Consider the following 23,167-nt stretch of genomic DNA (forward strand, 5'->3'; position numbering starts at 1 on the left):
AACTGTTCCAGTTAAACTCCTCGGGTAATTTGGTTCTGAATATTTAGGCTGCGGGGTAATAGTGACTTCTATTTCGCTTATGCTTCTTATTGCTGTGTCACTTACCGTGAAAAACTGCTCGCACACCGCGTGAGCATGGCTCCCAAGAAAGGGTTGGTATAATATCGGTGAATGATTAGTCGATTAAATGATCAATCTTCATCGATGTCCACCTTTCATTTAATCGACTTAACTGATTAGACTTTTTCGATTAATCATTTTCGAGGATTTGACAGTAGTGGCGCGAAAATTTTGAAATCGTACGAACAGTGACTGTGCGGCTGTGGTATAGAGCGACTGTCGACTGTTCTTCCGAGTGATGCCTAGCCGAGCGCTTTCCCTCTCTTCTTCCACACCGCACACGCCACGACGCCACCCGAAAACCGGAGGTTTGAAATGTCCTCGCGATTTAAGGCATAATATATGGCAGCCCACTCGTTGATCGCCGTGCTATTTACAGTCCACTAAAGACGTGGCAGAGTATGCGCGCCGGTTTGGAGCATGTTTTTGACATTGCGATGGAATTCATGTCGATTCCAGAAAATCTATGGCGTCCGAGCATCTATTGTCATGTGATGGTTGTATGGCCATTCTAAGAAGGTGTCGGTTTCACCCTCAAAACCCAGCGAATGGAGAGAGAGAAACTTTATTGTGATTCTAAAGATTTGAAGGAGGGGTGGTCGGAGCCTCTCAGTCCAGGGCCCCACTGGCCTCTGCCGCCTGCCTGACCTGGCTAATTAAGGACTTTTGTCCTGCCAGATCGGAGCGGGCGAGCTGTGCCTCCCACTGCTCCATTGCCCTACTGGTGTTTGGCCTATGAGGGTGCTTAGTGCACTCCCAGGTTATGTGCATTAGGGTAGGTATGCCACCGCACCAAGGACAGTTGGCCCTATAACGAGTGGGATACATGGCGTTTAGCAATTTTAAATGGGGGAACACCCCGGTCTGTATTTTACGCCAATCGGCGGCCTCTTCCCCGTTAAGTTGTGGGTGAGGCGGCGGGTATTTTCTTCGGGCTCCACGCTGATGAGCAAGGATGTCTTTGGCATTTAAATTGGTGGAATTTTGTGATGGGTAGTGCGGGTGGTTGGGGTTAGAAGAGGACGCCGTCGCTCGGTTAGTGAACCCTCGAGCTAACGCGTTAGCCTTTTCGTTCCCCTGTACCCCCGCGTGGCCCGGGCACCAGAGTAGGCGATGATGGTGGTTGAAGGATTTCGGGATTATCGCGAGGCTAGCCGCAGTCACGTGCCCCTTGAGAAACATGCGACATGTCTCCTGGGAGTCCGTGACCACGACCGAGTCCCTTTGCGAACGCTCCGCGTGAGCGAGTGCGATCGCCACTGCTAATATTTCAGCCGAGGCTGGGGATCCCGCCGTGGCCGACGCGGTAATTTGCTGTTGGCTGACAGCGTTCACGACTGCCAGGGCGTACATATTATCTCCTCTTCTCTTCAACATTGCGATGTGTCGACTCGCGCGCGATCTGGATCGGATACCCGACCTAGGTTACACGCTCTACGCAGACGACATCGTGCTGTGGACGAGCAGAGGTTCACTAGGGGATAAGGAATATACGCTCCAAAGTGCAGTATTAGCGGTGGAGAAATTTTCTAGATGGAGTGGCCTGAAGTGCGCACCCGAAAAATCTGAGGTTATCCGGATACACGCGAAAGGCTACAAATCCAGAGGATCGATTAACATCGTGGTTGAGGGCAAATCAGTCCGAGAGGTACCCACGATGCGAGTCCTGGGTTTGTGGCTTCAGAGCGACGGGAGAGCACTACAGACACTCAAGACCCTCAAATCCACAGCCAACAACATAGCCCAAATGATACGTCGCGTGACGTATCGAAAAGCGGGAATGCGAGAAGACGATACCCTAAGGCTCGTACAGGCCTTAGTGGTTAGTCGAATAACCTATGGCTTACCGTACCAAATCCTGAACAGGGAGGAGGAAAAGCAGGCTGACACAATAATCCGAACCGCTTTCAAAGCTGCTCTGGGCCTGCCTAAATGTACTTCAACGGAGCGCATGTTAGCTTTGGGAGTGCACAATACTTTCGACGAACTGAGGCAAGCCACCCTGATGCGACAGAGGGAGCGCCTCAGCTTCACAAAAACTGGTAGGGCAATATTGGCTAGACTCAATATCCCAGCATACCCCATTTATCTCACAGAGCAGGCCGTACCTCTCCCTCCTTCGATGAGATCCAAAATTACAGTAGCCCCAATTCCAAAGAATATGCATCCAGAGTACAACAAAGAAAGGCGCAAAGCACGTGCACAACACATTCAATCAGCCTACTCTAACAACCATAGGTACAACACGTACTACACGGACGCAGCTCTGTATGCAGACAGCGAATGGACATTCCTTGACTCTGTAGAGGATCTGTTTTAAAATCCTAAACCAGTAATATTGTTTTCACCTGTGCGTATTACAATGTCTTTCATATCTCAGCGGGACTTCATCTTTCATTTTTGCGATTTTCTTGCTTCTTGTTTAACTGCACTGTACAGGGATTCAGTGGTGCCATGTGTTTTATTTAATTTTGCACTAAGTGACATGTTATAACATTTATTGTTTATTTTTTCAAAAGTCGCTAGTGCCAACTGTATTTAGTCATTAACAAGTTAAATATTATACTTTATCAAACGTTTATACACTTCTGTTTCAAACTTGGTTCCACCTCTCAAACATTAAGATAGGGTCCTACAAAAGTAGATAACTGTGTTTCAAGCATTTTAGAAGTGCCCGGCAAAGATTTTGATCAATCAATTATTTGATGAAAAAAATCTGCATCGAAAGTCATTATTGGATTAAGGCTAAATGATGAATGACTAATCGTCAACTGAATAAAAGAGTTAACCATCCCGAGACCTTGTGCGCTTGCCGATCTAGGAGTCCGTGTTGGGGGCAACAGTGAGTGCGTGTCGTACACCGAGTGGGATCTTGCATTCTCATCGCTGCACATATGGCCACACATGCCAGAACGGCAAAAAATACAAGTGGCAGGTTATCAATGCGGACGGCCGTTAACTCGCCTTTATCTTTTTGTGTTCAGCGCCGCACAATCTGGCCGTATGGACGATAAACATTTCTCACTCTCACGAGAAGCTGACAACCCATCGGTTCCGCTGCCACAGTAATTTTCAATGCCAGTGGTTGAAACGCCCGTAACGCTATCCTGACAACAGTCACGGGGTCCAAAGGTCCACAAGGTGGCGGAGCCCTAATCGCGTGCTGGCATAGTGCTTCGTGGAGACAAGGTCTGTTTCATATATTCATCTTAATTTGTCTTCCATTTATGCAAGTGTGCAGCTAGATATATTGTGTGTAACCGTGTGTGTTTAGCTAAAGATTGCTTGAACTAGAGAGGCGCTGCAGGCAAGGGCTCTGAATTAATTTTACATGCGAACTTGAAAAGGGGAGTTCCGCAACGGCTTTTGCGAGGTGACGGTGTACGATGATATGGTCGATATCAAATGTAAATGCAATGCAAAGTGTGTCGGAAGCCCGCATTCGCTTCGAAGCGTAATGATAAACGATTATAAAATAAAAGTTATCTTGCGTGTATCTCATTCGAATAGACAAGAACTTTCATGCACGCTTCTTTTTTTTTACACCAGTAAACCCTCATTTTTGTTTCTCATGTCGAGTTGTACGGATTCCACGTTAGAGGTCAGCTACAGGTGTTTGCGCGGTTGTAGCGCTGAAAGGAGAAAGCTGACGCCGTAGTGCTCTGTATGAGCGCTTAGCTAGGCCAGCATACATAGCCTTTGTACATATGAAGCGAAGGACCCACTTGTATACCACTTCATTGTCCTTAATGTATAAATTGTCAGACTGGTAGAAATACGTGCAGGATTTTATCTTTTTCTTTTTTTAGGCTACCTGAGAATTTTTACATGCACCGAAATCTTAGTACGGTACTGCCATTTTGTACTGTGTATGTAGGCAAAGCATAGAAAGGGTGCTTGGGGTGGTACCACCATCAGCAATGCGAAACTATGCCGCATAATGACCACAAATTACACACTTCAGTACATGACGACAATTGTTGCGAAATAAAAATATCGGATCTATAAAAGTGGCAACAGTCGGGACGAAAGAGTACTGAGGGCTTCAAATTAGATCTCAGAACAAATAGTTCATTTGAGTCAGGTTACAGGCTCGGCCACAGCGACCACTTTCTTTACTCTGACAGGTGCATGCGTTTATCTACAATGAATGCCGATCCAGCGATAACTTTTCACCTTATCCAAGCAAAATCATTAGAATTTGCATAACTAATGCACCTGTGCCTTTTCGTGTTTCATCAAGTGACATGTCTCATACAAGCACTGAGTGTTTCAGCGAACCCGACTTCCTGCTGAGCGTTCATGAAAAGCTCATGAGCTGTAGCTGCCGTGGTCCCGTGCGCTTTGTCAGAACTCAAATACTATTGCTTAGTTTGTATTTTTAGATAGCGGTCGTCTGCAAACCAAAACCAAGAAAAAAATTATCTGTGCTGTGTAAGTGATCGAGTAGGTGTTCCTTTTATGTTTCTATGAGTGTATTCGTTATTGGTATTAGTTACTGTAGCAATATCATTTAGCTTATGTTCAATCACTTGTATTTGGCTTTGCGTTACACTTTCTTTGAGCCTTTTGTTTCATTTGGAGTTTGTTTGTACACTTTCGATGTGTGATTATGCATGCTGCGGTCCTGTTAGTGTGATTTTATATGCGTATTTATTACTGTGTTATCATATGTGCGTTCAAAGATAGGGATCTATGGAAGGTCATAGCAACCAGTTCCCACAAAAGCGTAACATCATTTTAGAGGGGTACCGGCATGATATTATTGGCTATTCAATTTATTTGCGCTAAATGAAGGTCCTAGAGCTCTAACCCCCGAAAAAGAAGTTGTGACAACTCAAGCGGAATTGGCTGATGGCCGACGGTTGGAAAACTGCTTGGGGGACGTCGGATGCCTACTATCGTGGCCAGCCATAGAAGGAAAAGGTAGGGTCAAGGTTGTTTGCCGACTACGTCTGCATATGGGTGGCCAAAAGACGTGGGACCGAGGTTGCCGTACAACCATTGCCCAGGGCTGGCTGTGATAGGTCGGCACCAATGCGAAGTGGGAACTACGTCGTGCCTAAGTACGTTGTCAACGAATTGTATAAGACGCATTGAAAAGTGTTTTCGGGCCTTTCGACCTCAATATGAGGTTTCTCGCAAGTGCCTAAATTAGGTTTGACTGAATAATAAGTGTGATAATTTGATAAAAGTGCTTGAGTTGTCTAACTTGCTATATGAATAAGAAGTTTTTGCCATTGCTTAGTTGAGTGCAGTACAACGCCTTCCGGAAACCAGTGTGCCATATAATGGATCTGCATTCTTTCTGTTTTAAATATTAACGCAATAGCATTGAGTGCACAGTGTTGCAAAATATCCATGTCGGCGTCGGACGTCGCTTGGCGAAAAATCGTACCGACCTACGACCACGCAGGCCCTCAGCGTGGCGCAGAGGCATTGCTGAACTAATCGAACTCTTCAGTGTAAGATACGTCAGAAAAATCGTAATGTACGACATAAGCACAACCTACAGACATGATAGCGTCGGGTTTAATTTAAATATACCAGAAAACAACGATGTTACGCGGAAACTCAAACACAAACCCTTTTCCAAAACGGCGCAACACCACCATCACCCTCGCCTCCGCGCATCCGCAAGAAAGTTGCGGTTGCCGGGAAGCGGAACAAGCAGTCAGGGATCTTTGAAGGACGTCGCGATCCACTGTTAAAGGCGAAGCTTAAGCGAATTAAGTGAATTATTTCTTTTTTCGGCTGTATGTCATTTTTGCATTTGGCATTTCTTTACTGTGATATTTTTAATGGCACCAAGCGTATCCTTTAATGCAAGCCAGATACAATGAGTCTGTTTAAAATTGTTAATCATATTTTGATGCCGTCGTTCTAGTGAACCATTTGTTCTAGTCAATGGGCACAGGGCTGTGTGGCACAAGCTCAAGCATTTTGTGTGATTTTTTAATATAACTGCTTCCAAATAAATTTTTAAATGAACGTGCTCTGTGGTGCAGCACACATTGTACTGTGCATGCTGTGCAGCGAGAAGGATGCAGGCTTGCTTGCTATCGGCCAGAAATATGTAGTTTCATAAGTATAACACATGCAGGAATCCATCTATGCCCAGTGTAAGCCCAGACATAAGCCGACCTACAGATTTCCGTGGGCCACCCCAGTGAATACACTTCGTCCGTAGGACATTCGAATCATGTTCCAGTGCCCATGCACCATTTTGAATACCCTAATAGTTGACGGATGTAAGAAAGATGTCAATCCCCAAGAACGGCCCGAACGAAATTTCGAAACATGCGCCACATGTGGCATGGTTGGCCAACACATACTTGCCCGACATGGGGCCGAGCAAAATTTTCCCATTCGGAAGCCTCCTCATCAACAGCCTATTTTATGTCCAATGCAGGACGAAGGCGTCTCCCTGTGATCTCCAATTACCCCTGTCTTGCGCCAACTGATTCCAATTTGCGCCTGCGAATTTCCTAATTTCATCACCGCATCTAGTTTTCTACCGTCCTCGACTGTGCTTCCCTCCTCTTGGCACACATTCTGTAACTCTAATGGTACACCGGTGATCTATTACATGGCCTTCCCGGGCCATTTTCTTTCTCTTAATGTCAATCAGAATATCTGCTATCCCCGTTTGCTCTCTGATCCACATTGTTTGCTTCCTGTCTCTTAATGTTACGCCTAACATTCTTCGTTTCATCGCTCTTTGCGCGGTCCTTAACTTGTCCTCGAGCTTCTTTGTCAACCTCCAAGTTTGTGCCCTATGTGTTAGCACCGGTAGAATGCATTGATTGTACAACTTTCTTTTAAATGATAATAATTGACCTAGGTAAACGTACTCCTTCACAGACTCTAGAGGCTGACTATTGAGAAGCCTGAAAGCGCAGTAAAGAATTTAATATTGTTCCTGCAGCTACTTTCGGTTTCGTTTCTCTGGCGGATACTGTGTCATGACGTCCCAACACAGTATGTGGTCACGTGGGAGCAGGACATTGCGATGTTTTGAAGCTCGCTCTTGCCCCGTCGTCTGCTACGCTGATACACTGGCGTTCACAACGAGTAGCAGCGTAGGAGGTGACCGAGCGAGCCGGATCGATTGTCAAAACGTAACGTCCTGCTGCCACTTACTGTGTCGGGACGTCAGGACACACTATCTGCCTAGGAACGAAACCGAAACTGGTGGCTTTAGGAAAGCTATTATACTAAGTTATTTAAAATTCTCTGAAAATTGTCACTGTTCTGCTTGCGGATTAGAGGCCGTGGAATTTCATCTAACGGACGAAGTGAATCGTCGAAAATATTTCAGTGCCCCGATAACTTGAATACTTTGGAAAACTATCCAACGGAACTAAACGAGTTGCTGCATTAAGCATGGATATTTAATCTTGAAATCAACAAATAACAGCCAACATTTGTGATATGTAGGAAGTTACCAAACGGGAGGTTGCCACACCGGAGTTGGCAGCGTTGTTGGACTTCGAAGCTCGGCCAGCTGCGTGACACGGGCGAGCATGGACCGCTGTCCGAATGAGGGCTGCCTGAAGGAGCTTTCGGAAACAGAAATCAAGGTGTGCCTCACCTATACCGAAGAGCGTTGCTTTAGCAGTTTTATGTTTTATCATGCGATCGCAGGCGAGGAAACATTGGCTACTATGGAGCCCGATGTCTCAAAAGCTTATATCGTATAAGCAACGTGACATAAACTCGACATTCCACGAGTAGGACCATCTAACATTTACCACTCTGAGTTCTTGCTGAAGAATTTTGTCTTCTGCCAGGAGATAATGTTTCATCGTTAATCTTTTACTAAATGTTAAGTGAGAATGAGCCGCATTGCCAACACATTATGGAAAATTGCTTATTTATTGTTGCCGCAATGCATGTTGTTTTCGTTATGGTTTCTCAGTTACTAAGTAAAGGGTAGTAATTTATAACATATGGTGTAAAACACCATATGTCAAACACCGCTACAAATGTGAAGGATAGTCTTGCATGTCAGTTCTGCGGAATTCCGCGAGGTGGTGGAAGTGTCCTGAAAGGAAAGTCATCCACCCGAATAAAGCACGAAGTATAAAATAAACCCATATGAGTATCTCTGAAAGAAAGCTTCGCAGTCCAGGAGCATTTTGTCCTGGTCCGCTTAACCATCTGATCCTCCTAGTTAGCTCAGATGTTCTTTGCATGTATCCGGAGGTAAAACAATATTACCAGGAGCGTGCGTTTCTTTGCATAGCATTTAATTGATACGTTTCAAGACAGGTTCATTTAACGTTGATTCTAACAAACGCGTTGTCTCTGTTGTAATTTGTTTCTTTGTACTCACTTATTGCTAACATTTGGCTCTGGGTGTGTCAGTGAGAGGTAACCGCCATTGAAGTCTTGATTATTGCATTTCTCTCTTTCTCTCGCGATCTCTCTCAGCCGCACCTGGAAAGATGTGCCTATCGAACGACTCGCTGCAATCTGTGCAGCACAGACGTAGTTTTGAACAGTTTCCTTGAGCACTGTACCACCACTTGCCCCAAGAGAAGCGTTATATGCAAGGTCTGCACAGCTGTGATCTTCGCAGGGGAAATGCAGGTATGAAATTGATAACGAGTGCTTACTTTTTACAAGTTTTTCCACTGAGGCAGATATTGACAATTTGTACACACGTTTACTCAAGAGTGTTTTTCCTTGTTTCCACTTGTTTGTCGTCACGGCATTTGGGCGCTCAATCCTGTCTGTTCAGCCACTTCATGCGAGGGCGAGCCTACTTAATATGATCTGATTTTTATGAAAGCACATTAGCTGCGTTAAGAGATGTTTGTGGCGGTAGGCAGTGTAAGTTACCCCCATTCTTTGACACAATTGTGCAACAATACGCTGCAAATTCGGCAATCTAAAAGGGGGAAAAATACGCAGTGAGTTTCAAAACACACAAGAAAAAAACGTTTCTGGATAAGTTAAACGAGATCTCTCAACAACGTCCCATTATGAACACTAGGGATCGTAGAAACAAGAACTATACAAATACAGGAACACTACTCTCGTGAGGAGGTAGAGGGCAGCGCTCCCACTCGAAAACGCTGGCCGCCTATCGTGCACGAATTCTTTCACATTTATCACAAAAGAAATGAAGCTTTCGTGTTAAAATTAGCCACTAGGGCAAGAGTTAAAACTACGATGTTTTACTTCTTTTCTTTTCTTGAGGTAAAAAGAAACAGAGGAGTTGTCACCGTTTGGTGGCGACGGCTACCCATTTTTCTTTGGTTAATAACATAGAATTCAAAAAAAATTTAATCCATGCACTAGTGGTACCTAAACAAAACAAAACAATATGTAGTAGCTGCCGAATTCAGGAAAAATAGCAACATACTCTGAATGGTGGATGCAAAATTGGGTGGTATGTTCAAATTACCTTCCATGGGCCACAGGTTCTTATTGAAAGCATTCGAAATTTAAGAACAAAAGAAGGCAATGCTTTTCACACACCATTGTTTTAATCTTGTTTGGCTTATTCTCATAATTAAATTGGAGAGCAATATATTACTCATGCAGTCTCAAAAGCTACACTTACTGCTTCGCGCGTCTAACTGACGAACTTTTCGCACGCTTTCTTCCGATAGATGCTACTTTACCGGTGCTTCGCTCTAGTCCTTGCAAAGGCTGAGCGCTTGCTGCGACTTCTTTTCAGGAACATTCCAAGACTTGCCACAGTGTGGGCGATAAAATAGAAGTGAGTCAGTCTCTTTTACTTTTTTGTTTTCTTAACGCGAAGGATGACCTTGATTGGCATATAGGCAAATAAAAATGAATGGCAGCCACAAATACCGCTTGTGACAGGCAGCAAATATCATAGATACAGAGGTGCGGCAGCAGTAATTCGTTATGAGCCTTTAAATCGTGATTAAACGCGACAACGGCTGGTTATACTGTTTCCCTGTCCGACCTACCGGTAACCCTTCCATTCGTAGTCATGAAGGGCGAGTAGGCGGCGAACTCTACCTTTTCCTACTATGAGCCGTGTTGCAGGGAATGTAAATAAAGGGTGTATATTGGAAGACTTCTGAAAATTGTAGTCATGGAAATTCATAGAATTTAACCTATGCAGAGGATAAACTTCTACGTCACTTCCTACTGAAAAAAATTCCGGTCAACACCAGCTAACATAGCTCCAGTCTTGGATAACCTTTCAATATTGTACAGCATGGAACATTCGCTAAGCGAATTAAGAGTACGCGCTTGTTTGTACTTGCGCGCAGCGTGTTTACAAGTACTTCTTTCTGTCGGTAAGCGCTTGTGACAGGCCATCAGTGAACAAGACTAAAATTCCCTTATCCGCAGAATAATTAGACATTGCCAAAATATAATGCACCAAACAAAAATTGATTCTGCAGACTGTCGCACAACCGAAAAGACAACAACAACAGTTTGTATCTGTCACTTAAGGCGCTTTCAATGTTGCAGAAATCTATCGTCCCACAGGGTAAAGGTGCCTCGAAGAAAAAGGCAAAGAGTGGCAACATCAACACGGATGCCGAAATCAAAGAACTGCGGAAACTACTGAACGCTGCGATGAAGGAGATAGCCGAGCTGAAGCTTTCACAGGTGCATGAAATATTCAATACAATAGACTGCATAATTGACTTACAAGCATTTATACATTGCTTCGGTAAATGTACAGCTGTATGAGACACTTAATCGACAGTTACACACCCTGCCAGTGATTGCGACACAATGAGAATTCTGTCCCGCAAGAAAAAAAGGGCGTTATGGTATGATGAAGTGCTCTTCTTTACAATCTCTAATGTGCCCGGTTAGTTACTCTCGCGTGCGATTCAATTCACGCAGTAGTAATGATACGGTCACGGCGGTCTGTATGCATCGAGAATCCTTCAAGTACTCCCTGTGCATGTAAAGAATGAAAAGAATGGGGGTTAACCGAGGGGCCCGATTTTTACTTGCCAGGTTCAGATTCCGGACAGGCCGCCATTGGAATCTGAACCTGGCAACGTTTAACGTTAGAACGTTATCTAGTGAGGCGAGTCTAGCAGTGTTATTGGAGGAATTAGAGGGTAGTAAATGGGATATAATAGGGCTCAGTGAGGTTAGGAGGACAAAGGAAGCATATACAGTGCTAAAAAGCGGGCACGTACTGTGCTACCGGGGCTTAGCTGAGAGACGAGAACTAGGAGTCGGATTCCTGATTAATAAGGAAATAGCTGGTAACATACAGGAATTCTATAGCATTAACGAGAGGGTAGCAGGTCTTGTTGTGAAACTTAATAAGAGGTACAAATTGAAGGTGGTACAAGTCTATACCCCTACATGCAGTCATGATGACCAGGAAGTCGAAAGCTTTTATGAAGACGTGGAATTGGCGATGAGTAAAGTCAAAACAAAATACACTATACTGATGGGCGACTTCAATGCCAGGGTAGGCAAGAAGCAGGCTGGAGACAAGTCAGTGGGGGAATATGGCATAGGCTCTAGGAATAGCAGAGGAGAGTTATTAGTAGAGTTTGCAGAACAGAATAATATGCGGATAATGAATACCTTTTTCCGCAAGCGGGTTAGTCGAAAGTGGACGTGGAGGAGCCCGAATGGTGAGACTAGAAATGAAATCGTACTTCGTACTCTGCGCGAACCCTGGCATCATACAATATGTAGACGTGCTCGGCAAGGTACGCTGCAGTGACCATAGGATGGTAAGAACTCGAATTAGCCTAGACTTGAGGAGGCAACGGAAGAAACTGGTACACAAGAAGCCAATCAATGAGTTAGCGGTAAGAGGAAAACTTGAGGAATTCCGCATCAAGCTACAGAACAGGTATTCGGCTTTAACTCAGGAAGAGGACCTTAGTGTTGAAGCAATGAACGACAATATCATGGGCATCATTAAGGAGTCCGCAATAGAAGTCGGTGGTAAAGCCGTTAGACAGGAAACCAGTAAACTATCGCAGGAGACAAAAGATCTGATCAAGAAACGCCAATGTATGGAAGCCTCTAACCCTACAGCTAGAATAGAACTGGCAGAACTTTCTAAGTTAATCAGCAAGCGTAAGACAGCGGACATCAGGAACTATAATATGGATAGAATTGAACAGGCTCTCAGGAACGGAGGAAGCCTAAAAACAATGAAGAAGAAACTAGGAATAGGCAAGAATCAGATGTGTGCGTTGAAAGACAAAGCAGGCAATATCGTTACTAATATGGATGAGATAGTTCAAGTGGCTGAGGAGTTCTACAGAGATTTATATAGTACCAGCGGCACCCACGACGATCGTGGAAGCGAAAATAGCCTAGAGGAATTCGAAAACCCGCAGGTAACGCCAGAAGAAGTAAAGAAAGCCTTAGGAGCTATGCAAAGGGGGAAGGCAGCTGGGGAGGATCAGGTAACAGCAGATTTGTTGAAGGATGGTGATCAGATTGTTCTAGAGAAACTGGCCACCCTGTATACGCAATGCCTCATAACCTCGAGCGTACCGGAATCTTGGAAGAACGCTAACATAATCCTAATCCATAAGAAAGGGGATGCCAAAGACTTGAAAAATTATAGACCGATCAGCTTACTGTCCGTCGCCTACAAAGTATTTACTAAGGTAATCGCAAATAGAATCAGGAACACCTCAGACTTCTGTCAACCAAAGGACCAGGCAGGATTCCGTAAAGGCTACTCAACAATAGACCATATTCACACTATCAATCAGGGGATAGAAAAATGTGCAGAATATAACCAACCCTTATATATAGCTTTCATTGATTACGAGAAAGCGTTTGATTCAGTCGAAACCTCAGCAGCCATGGAGGCATTACGGAATCAGTGTGTAGACGAGCCGTATGTAAAAATACTGAAAGATATTTATAGCGGCTTCACAGCCACGGTAGTCCTCCATAAAGAAAGCAACAAAATCCCAATAAAGAAAGGCGTCAGACAGGGAGATACGATCTCTCCAATGCTATTCACCGCGTGTTTACAGGAGGTATTCAGAGACCTGGATTGGGAAGAATTGGGGATAAAAGGTAATGGAGAATACCTTAGTAACTTCGCTGATGATATTGCCTTGCTTAGTAACTCAGGAGACCAATTGCAATGCATGCTCACTGACCTGGAGAGGCAAAGCAGAAGGGTGGGTCTGAAAATTAATCTGCTGAAAATTAAAGTAATGTTTAACAGTCTCGGAAGAGAACAGCAGTTTACGATAGGTAGCGAGGCACTGGAAGTGGTAAGGGAATACATCTACTTAGGGCAGGTAGTGACCACGGATCCGGATCATGAGACTGAAATAACCAGAAGAATAAGAATGGGCTGGGGTGCGTTTGGCAGGCATTCTCAGATCATGAACAGCAGGTTGCCACTATCCTTCAAAAGGAAAGTGTATAACAGCTGTGTGTTACCAGTACTCACATATGGGGCAGAAACCTGGAGGCTTACGAAAAGGGTTCTGCTGAAATTGAGGACGACGCAACGAGCTATGGAAAGAAGGATAATCGGTGTAACGTTAAGGGATAAGAAAAGAGCAGATTGGGTGAGGCAACAAACGCGGGTAAATGACATCTTAGTTGAAATAAAGAAAAAGAAAAAGAAATGGACATGGGCCGGACATGTAATGAGGAGGGGAGATAACCGATGGTCATTAAGGGTTACGGACTGGATTCCAAGGGAAGGGAAGCGTAGCAGGGGGCGGCAGAAAGTTAGGTGGGCGGATGACATTAAGACGTTTGCAGGGACAACATGGACACAATTAGTACATGACCGGGGTAGTTGGAGAAGTGTGGGAGAGGCCTTTGCCCTGCAGTGGGCGTAACTAGGCTGATGATGATGATGATGATGATGATGATATCACAAGAAGCCAACAAGGACACCATGGATGACACAGAGAAACTTACTTGTACTGACTAATTGAAATAAAGAAATTATTGGAATTGAAAGTGGATGAAAAGACAACTTGCCGCACGTGGGCAACGACCCCACATCTTTCGCATTACGCGTGCGATGCTCTACCAGTTGAGCTACTGCCGGTGCCGTCTTCCCATACACTTTCCGTGGTATTTATGTGTTACTACTAGAAGTAACGCTGGTAATGTTAGCCAGTGCCACCACTTACAAAACTTGGTGGCGGATGTCGAACATCTTTTCTGCCGCAGACACATAAGAACCCCAGAAAGTGGATGGGAAGACGGCGCCGTGGTTGCTCGATTGGTAGGGAGAGAGAGAGAGAGAGAGAGAGAGAGAGAGAGAGAGAGTAATGCAAGAGACGTGGGATGGTTCCCCACCTGCGGCAAGTTGTTTTTTCATCGACTTTAAATTCCATTAATTTATAATTTCTTTATTTCAATTCGTTAGTAAAGGTAATTTTCCCTGTGTTGCCCTTGGTGTCTTTGTTGGCGTCTTAAGATATGAATAATGAAAATCGGGCCCCTCGGTTAACCCCCTTTCTTCTCGTTCATTACATAATAAGGGTCTCGAATCCGAAAACATTGATGCCTTCAGGTAGCACGTGTGGGTTTATTGAGCCGTTGCCTTCACCAAAAAAAAAAATCACGTACTCGTGACGCCTTGAGGCAGAAGAAATGTTCCACATCTGCCACTAAGGTTTGTAAGTGGTGGCGCTGGCTAGTACTCCCAGGGTTACTTCTAGTAGTAACACATAAATTCCCCGGGAAGTGGATGGGAAGACGGCGCCGCGGTAGCTCATTTGGTAGAGCATTGTCCGCGTAATGCGAAAGACGTGGGGTCGTTGCCCACCTGCGGCAAGTTGTTTTTTCATCCACTTTCAATTCCAATAATTTATTTCAATTAGTCAGTACAAGTAAGTTTTTCTGTGTCATCCTTGGTGCCTTTGTTGGTTGCTTATGCTGCGCATGCAAAGAAATATAAAGTGGTGGCCTTGACAGTCCGCATTTCTGGAACATTCGATTTCCGTGTTCGATAGTTGCTCAAGATGGTTGTTCGTTTTGCCCTCGTGTTTTAAAAATAAGAAACCTTTAAACTAGTCAATAGATTAAGTCTGGTTGATGGTGGAGTGCAACGTTAAGAAACGTCTCGTTACGAGACATCTCGGGTCGACTTCTAAATACTTTTTTGTTCGTAGGGTGCTGTTTGCCATCGGCCAGTCGCCGCATGCCAGACAAAACTATTGACTTACATCTATTCTAACGAACAGGTATAGCGTAATAACTGTTCTTGTGAAGGCGGGCTCTGCTTCTTTTGTTTACATAAATAATTCAGATCTACTTGGCAAGCCGTGGCGCGTCGCTGTAGTTTATGTTAGAACTCTCATAGTGGTATAGGCGACCGGAGAACAGATTTTGATGTATTCAACTAACAAAATTGGGCGTCCACCATGTTTTGTTGCGGAATACGTGTACTGTTTTCTAGGCCTCATGCTGATTGCTGTGGTCACGGGACGCGAAGAAAGACGTCGCTAATAGGCGCAGCAATACGACTTGGTCATTGCGTGAAAATTCATGATGCCTCCTTCCAAACCCATTTGTAGCGTCTGTGATTGCACGACAAAACTAAAGGCAAGCATGCCAACGCACAGGGTAGTGACGAGTACGAGGACATCTAAAAATTAAAACGAGAATGTCGAGAACGGTAGGCTGTTGTACAATCATTCTGTCTTATGCAGTTCAGTAGAAGAACCTCGTAAATGGACTGTTGACTGGAGCAGGAGCGTTCTTGTAACCTCTCGAATCATTTCTTTTCCCCATGCAGAAGTTTAAATATTGCCGGCCGCTGGATTGTTCGAAGGGGCGGACATTAGTTGAACGAGAACTCAAACTGCATAATCGACTAATTAAGAAGATTTCACTTATGTTTCTGACTAGCTTACGGTTCATATTTGAATTCCTTAATTGTAGCCGACGCGTTCGCTATTCGCAAACACACGGAACGAATTCCCGGAATGACACCAGTTTCGAGATATTAATTCCCGCAGTTTTCCGGCGGAATACATTGGCATTTCAGTTATTTTTGGTGCTTCAATGCACGCGCAGCGTTTTGTCATAAAAAGCACGCGGCATAATACTGAATCTTTCACTGCACGTATGACGGCGCATGTCTCAAGGCTGGTGCCATCTTCAGAACTTCTTGGAGGTGCATATACCAAGCACACTCACCGGCAACCATTTACAAATTGCAATATGTGCCACAAAGTAATTAGCTGGAAACTTAAATAGGGAGATATTAAAAATTAGTCGAATATGCATTTTATTTTAGTGTGTAAATAGTATCCGGGCTTTCCCATGGATTAGAACTTCGTTATTTGCATCGGGTAACTTTAATAAAACAATGCATAGTACAAAAAAGAAACACCTGCTATATATTCCGATATCTTGACGGTGCATCCTCGACCCTCTCCTTTAGAGCGTTCAGGAGAGAAAGACGGCCGCCCTACTGCGTCGAACGGGGGCGTCGTACGTCTGGTGTCTGGAGTCGTACCGCATACTTCGCCGGCATGCGATCTCGCGCCGTGACGACTGTCTCAGCGAGCCAATCTTCTTCGGCCTGGCCGGCTGCAAGTTCAGGCTGCAGGCTAACCTGTACGGCATCGGATGCGGTGCTGGCACGCACATGGCTTTTTTCGTCCAGTCCAAGGTCGTGGATGTGGCCAGAATGGACAGTTGCTGTGTCAAGAAAACTAGGGTGAGCTGCATCTATTTCTTGCCGCGAATATAAAGGAAAAAAGACACCTCACTCAAACAATAAATAACGGGCAACTATTTTTACTTCTGGCGCACGGGAAACCTAAGGAGACAAAGAAAATGTTCAACATGAGCGTCTGGCAATGACGAATGTGTCGTCAGCAAATGTAGGAAATCTACAAGAATTTACACATGATCAAATTGTCATCATGTTTGTTTCAAACATTTCAATCAATCAATCAATCAATCAATCAATCAATCAATCAATCAATCAATCAATCAATCAATCAATCAACAAATCGAATAACTAATTACAATAAATAAATAAATAAATTAGTAAATAAATAAATAAATCGATTGAGTGATTGCATATTCGATGACATTTCTTGCTTTAGATGAGCAATACAGTTGCATGGCCCTGCTCATTGTACATGTTCACTCGAGTCAGTAAACGAAGAAAGCAGTCTGTGAATGGGCAGAATGAGCATTTGCGCGACACCACAATGTAACAATCAAGGGTAACTAATGAAAGAACGCAGATAATCGAAACAGAGAACTTTCAAAATATTAACGATCCAGTTTACATTTGTCGAAGTTCCTCTGTGCTGTTTCCTGTGTCGTACTACGAACACCTGCACCACCTAACCACATTGTTCCAAGAGGACGCCTGTATCAGGGGCAGAGACAGAACAGCCTAGAGAAGAGGTGGGAAATGGAGCTTTCGAAATGCCGAGTTTCGTGAACGTTGAAGCGCCGGCGTTCCTTGGGGGGAGAGGCAGGGGAAATAGTGGGATACGCCACTGTCTAGTAGAAAGTGTTCATACTGCGAATCTCCTTTTCCACGAAAAATATTCTAATCCTAGAACTGCACAAGGTAAAGCTGCCAGACAACAACGCTGGCTATCATCTTTATTACCCTTTCAACCTGTTTATACTTGTGTATCGTGTATAACATATTTATGTGCATTTGTGCGCATGTATTTTTATGTGCAACGCGTAAACTAACCCATAAGAGTAACTGTTACGATCGCGCAGTGCTTGATCCGGGTGGCCTCGCAGCGGGAGGGCGTGGATCACGTCGACCTTACGTTCGACTTCTCTGTCTCGGGTCAGGACCGTCGACGCTCCACGAGCCGTCCGCTGCACATGTGGAACACGCTTTTCGGCCGCGAGAAGTTCATCCTCTTCGAAGAGCTCGAAGACCAGCGTGTTGGATACGTTGTTGATGACATGTTGATCCTGGAATTTCACGTGATAGACTGATTAAATAAAACAAACGCAAGAACAAGCATGAAGCAAAGAAAGTTGTATTTTCTGGAGGTGGGTTAAATTCACAAAGTTTGCGATCATTACTTACCGGTTTAGTTCCCAACCAAACCGAAGTGCTCGTCGTCTACGGTTACGTCACCTTAAGAAAAAAAAAAAAAGACAGTTTTGCTGTAACGAAACGATGGCGCCATCTGGTACTACTACGGTGAAACTAGCGGTGATATTTCGACCGTATGAGCCTGCATATTGTTCAACTTTGAGCTAGTAAATGGAACTTGTCTTTGTAAACTGAAAATGGCTGACATTGATTTCCGTTAGGCAACTGAAAATGTACAACATGAAACTAATCTTTAGACAGCAGACGTCTTTACCTGAAAAAATCCGTATTTTCGTTGTAAAGTGCACTTATCCCACTGTCACAGTGCTCAGAATTACGTTTCAAGTGGCACGAATGATTCCTGTCTCCCGAGTTGCCCCGGCAGCAAACTAGATCTGAACATGCACGGTGTCTACTCGTAGACTGCCGATATCCTGCGTCCTAATCATAGTCTTCCCGCGTACTTTAAGTTCCTTTAAAAATGCAATTATGAACAAAAGCTACGTTAGCTGCTTTCTTAAACCACTGAAAACGGAATACATGCCTTGTTTATTTCATGCCATGTTCCCTCTTTAACGCTGTAAATGTGTCTCACGACTTCTTTTTCAGAAAAAAAACAAAATAACAAAAAGAAGTTCATGGTTGTATTGGGGACGCAGCCGCAGTTAAGAACGTGAAACGTCTTATGCGTGCTGCTAAAGGTGTATGGGCACTTTATAGGATATACAGAAAGGGCGTTAGAAAATGCACAAGTGACTTATTCACGCGTTGCGAAGCCTACTTACGATACGGCTGATGGGGTTCCTATGATCGAATCTTACAATCGTGCTCGATCCCTACTCGCAATGGGCCCGCCCCAGTCAAAGTTGGTGGGCCTTGATTGGCATTCCTCTGTCTTGCTGCCTGAGTCTCTTCACGCCTTCTCTGGACCCTACGTGTAGAACGCGGAGGTGCCACAACCGAGAAACCATCAAATTTCTGCAAGAAATTGCACACTTGTAAGCTTTATAGGTCCTAATGAGCACAGATATGAATTTACAATGACAAAGTACAATGAAAAAAACAAAGTACAATGACAAAGTGAGCTCTCTCAAACGCAACCACTCCCGCTTGAATTGACAAACGTGCTGCCAAGCTACGCCGAGCGAGAGACCCAACTGCGATTGCGTCACCCGTGGCGCGACAATGTCGACATTGATGCATGCATCCATAGGCGCCGACTACGGGGGGGTCTCCGGGGCCCCAGAAAAAGCCCGCGTTTACAACCTTTGTATTCATTTAGAATGGAGGTCCTATTAAGTGCAACGTGTTGCGAAATTTTAACGTTTTTGACTTAGGAGCGTTACAAGTACTTATTGAACCCTGGTTCTTTCTGTTTCCCTATGCGTTATATGAGCTCATCCCGGTATGCTCGGTGAAATAAACGAGGTATACCTTGTATACGTTTGGTGAATATAAGGATGAGATAATGGGTGGCACGTAGCTAAATTTGAAATGTGTGGAATAATTGCGTCATGTCCAATGTATCACATATGCGAGCGCTCCTGAGCGTTATGAGTTTGCTTTACGAGCGGCACACAATTTAGGTCGTTGGTCTGCCAGAATGACAAATCCCACCGACATGAAATTTAGCGGAAAAGGGGGCAATGCCCCTGCAAATCTCTGTGCGGCGCTAAACGTGTGCGTGCCGACGGCAGATTTGGCAAGAAAAAGAAAAAGAAAAAGAGACCTGCATCAAGTGTTCAAAAGTGCCACAAAGCCGCTTCCAGTTATACTTATCAATGTCCCGAGATAACTCTACGTTGAGCCAAGCTTACATATTGTGTAAATGGGGATTGAAATGGAGGTCAAGTGAAGCACATTGTGTGGCAAAACTTTAACGTTGCTGGCCGAAGTAGAAGCGTAGCAAATAATTGCCCAACCTTAATATTTCCCCTTATTTTCGTGCGTCATGCAAGGTTAATATGTATTTTGCTTTTTCACTGTCCTTAGTGAACGAAACATAGTACCTTGCTTACATTTGGCGAAAATAAGGCTCACGTTATGGGTAATGTGTAGGCGAGGTTCCAAATGTGTTGACTGTATAATGACAGCATTAGGAGCAAATTACGCATGCAAGCGATCCGCAGTGTTGCAGCTGTGTTTTACGAACGCAAAAGTTATCCCGCTGTTTTCGTAGAACTATGAAAGCAGCCGAGGTCAAATTTAGCGGAAAGAGAGGAAAAGGCGTCGACCCAACGGCGAATGTTCTGGCGAAGTAAAATGTGTACGATTGAATTACTGCCTTTATAAACAAATTTGAGAAGTGTCTGCAAGCGTTATAGGAGGCCGAGATTTCCAACGAACCAGTCATGATACAGGCAACATTTTAAATTATGTGATTTGATTACAGGCAATAGAAATTCTCATTTCAACTGAACAAAAGAGACAGTTTCGCTAGAAATTGGGTTGGGATTCTGCAAGGTCGAGCAGGTTTGCCACATTTTTTTGTTCTCTCTCGCCAACTCTGGGACAACCTCTGAAGCCTGGGGCATTAACAACGTAAAACTATTCCAATGTGTTTTTGTTCCAATACTCTGGCGTCAGATTTACGTAACCGACGACACAAGCATCTGGAGGTGACCCGCAGCGTTGTTTTAACAGCCCAATCAAACGCTTTCCTCATTCATGGAAGGCCACTTTTGTTTGCTCTGAAAGCGAATAGCATTCCCTAATTTGAGAAGTATTTTTATATATAATTTGTTGACAAGAGACGAGGAGTCCGCAGAAGTGGAGGGGGTTTCGATGGGGCTGAGCTAGCGCAGTGAAAGAAGATAACCGGATGAGGAGAGAGATGGCGGTGTCTGCAATTGTTCCCCTTTCGCTTGCTGAGCTGAAGTGGCTGGTCGAAAACCGTAGCGCCGTGCAGCGGAAGGTTAAAAATGCCGCTAAAACACATCCTCAACGAAGAAGAGTTGGCAGAGAAATGTCGTGTATGTGCCGAAAGGGCTCGACAACGTTATACTACGACGAAAAAAAAAATTCAGCGACGATTACGATACTCCTTATGAGAAATTTGAGCCCAGCTCTATACGTGTTTTAATTTCGCCATATATTGCCTGGTGCGGACAATCAATCTATTGCGGCATGTTGCAAACGGAGCGATGTGTGGTGCGACTGCCTCGTTAGTCGGGAGATCGCGAGAGGTAGCACGTGGGCGACTCGTGGCCGCGATTCAGAGCAGCCGCCGCAGACAGACCTCCGCTCGTGCAGCGCCTTGTTTCCATATATGGCATCTGTAGCGCCATCGGTGTACAGGCAACGTGCGCTACTCTGGCGCCATTTCGTAGCCACCGTCGCCGCAGAGCCCGTCTTGCGCGGCACTACGCTTCTCAAGTTCTCGCCGTACCCTCCTCCACCGCTTTCCACCTCATGGTTCCGCTGCACCCTCTCCCTCCGCTTTCCTCCTCGCACCGTCTTCGCTATCGCCATTTTTCATCCCCCACTGTCCCCCTACTTTCATTCCGTACCCCCTGTGCAGCGCGGTTGAGGTGTCCTCTGCTGAGAGACAGTTACTGCGCTGCACTTTGCCCCAACCTTTCCTTCCCATCATCAAGAATCTCCTTCTCTCCCCCGCTGCGCTCCACGTTCGCCCTTGCAATCTTCGATGTGCTCGTTTGCTCGGTTACGAGCACGGTGGTTACGAGGGACGCCGACACCGACGCTTGCCGCAGAAACGGGCGTCTAAGAACTGCTCTCTAAAAATATTTATGATACACAAATTAATACCTTCTCCCCGGCAGCTCCGCGCAGCCAGTGCCAGAGAAATCGGCTGGCAGCTATATTCTATTCCTTTCGGAACAGGGTAGTGCTATTAAAAAAGAAAGTAAGTTGGGTTCGACATAAGTAATGCATCTTTATTGCGTACACGTCACACTGACGTGGCGCGTTCTCAGAGTTTTGCGACGCCGCGTGACAGAGAGGCAAAGTGAGCGTCGCCCGAAACTCTTTCATCAATATTGGAGGGCTGAGGACGTCACACGCGTATAAAAGGTAATAACTATCTTTTGTCCGGTCATATCCTGCACAATCAGTACATGCGTACACGACATATCATATATACAGTTTTCTCGGTTTTCGTGACGTCGCGTCAAAGACAGATGAAGTGGCGGCGGCCCGGCAAAAAATTTGACCAGTCGTAAAGGGCCGACTGAAAAAAAAAAATGGAATACAAATAGTTTTGAGTAGCTTTACGTTATAGCACCGCTGTTTTAAACTCTGTAGAAGGTATCGTTCGGCCTGTTCCTGATTCGAGCCATCGAGTCCCACAGAGGTGAAGAAACGTGACGGATGTTTGAATGAACGTTTTCTTGCCGACTTGTGAGAAAGTGCGATGAAGCACAAGTGATGGATAGAGTTTACCTTACTGTGATAACGCAGCGTGTGCCTTGTCGTGTTTGTCGGAGAAGCCAAAGGTTGCACTTGGTCAGCAACCGTCAATCAGGGACCTCGTCGGGTGCAGTGGCATTGTCTTGTCTTGTCTTATCTCCCAAGCACTGGCACATACCCACTATGTGGGATTGGCCAAGAAGCAGGTGGTTTTCTGTATATGTAGAATTAAAGCAAAACTAGATTCGAATAGTAAAGCGTGGGTCTAAAGAACTGTAATTTAGGAGTGTAATGAAGATATTGTGAATAATATTGATAAAATAAGTTAACGTAAATAAATGAAATGATTTTAGAAATTCAGCAATGTACTCTTTTTATCTTTCTAATAAAATTGTAAACTGCAAGAAAAGCATCCCTGTGGCTGGATCCCAGTGAAGTGGCCCCAAAAGAATAGTTGGCGAGGTTAGCGATAGACCAAGTTAGCTAAACGAGTTTTTAAAGAGTTTCCTTTGTCTTAAAAAGCGGCGGCACGAGAGAAAGTAATGTTCAGTAGATTCAGGTGCACTGCAAAAAGAACATTGAGGGGACATAGCGAAACCGGACATGTGGAAGTAAAGATTGAGAGGCGGTATACGATATCTCAATTTTGTTAAAGAAACCTCGAAT

General features: G+C 44.7%; 1 protein-coding gene and 1 long non-coding RNA gene across 10 annotated transcripts in view; one reads left to right on the plus strand and one right to left on the minus strand.

Moving 5' to 3' along the window:
• LOC135898333 (TNF receptor-associated factor 5-like) overlaps nt 1-18,071 on the plus strand; it is a 43,186-nt gene extending 25,115 nt beyond the window's left edge. For 2 of the 8 annotated variants that reach the window (XM_065427215.2, XM_065427213.2), the window contains exons 2-8: nt 3,105-3,309; nt 7,561-7,703; nt 8,557-8,715; nt 9,812-9,853; nt 10,585-10,725; nt 16,490-16,768; nt 17,803-18,071. In XM_065427215.2, the coding sequence (XP_065283287.1) occupies nt 7,647-7,703; nt 8,557-8,715; nt 9,812-9,853; nt 10,585-10,725; nt 16,490-16,768; nt 17,803-18,030 (906 nt within the window). In that variant the 5' untranslated portion in view covers nt 3,105-3,309; nt 7,561-7,646 and the 3' untranslated portion in view covers nt 18,031-18,071. The remainder of the gene's footprint in view (nt 1-3,104; nt 3,310-7,560; nt 7,704-8,556; nt 8,716-9,811; nt 9,854-10,584; nt 10,726-16,489; nt 16,769-17,802) is intronic. The other 6 variants (XM_065427216.2, XM_065427217.2, XM_065427218.2 and 3 more) reach the window with 5 other exon arrangements.
• Nucleotides 16,610-22,659, minus strand: LOC135898334 (uncharacterized). 2 transcript variants are annotated; one of them, XR_010563305.1, is made up of 5 exons: nt 22,535-22,659; nt 18,919-19,064; nt 18,125-18,175; nt 17,774-18,006; nt 16,610-16,749 (listed from the first exon to the last, which is right to left on the minus strand). It is a non-coding gene; the product is annotated as an uncharacterized lncRNA (long non-coding RNA). The 2 variants fall into 2 exon arrangements; XR_010563306.1 differs by having other exon boundaries at nt 16,613-16,749; nt 17,856-18,006.
• Between the last annotated feature and the right edge of the window lie 508 nt (nt 22,660-23,167).

The sequence above is a fragment of the Dermacentor albipictus genome, chromosome 4 (assembly GCF_038994185.2).
Source record: "Dermacentor albipictus isolate Rhodes 1998 colony chromosome 4, USDA_Dalb.pri_finalv2, whole genome shotgun sequence".
Classification (NCBI taxonomy): domain Eukaryota; kingdom Metazoa; phylum Arthropoda; class Arachnida; order Ixodida; family Ixodidae; genus Dermacentor; species Dermacentor albipictus.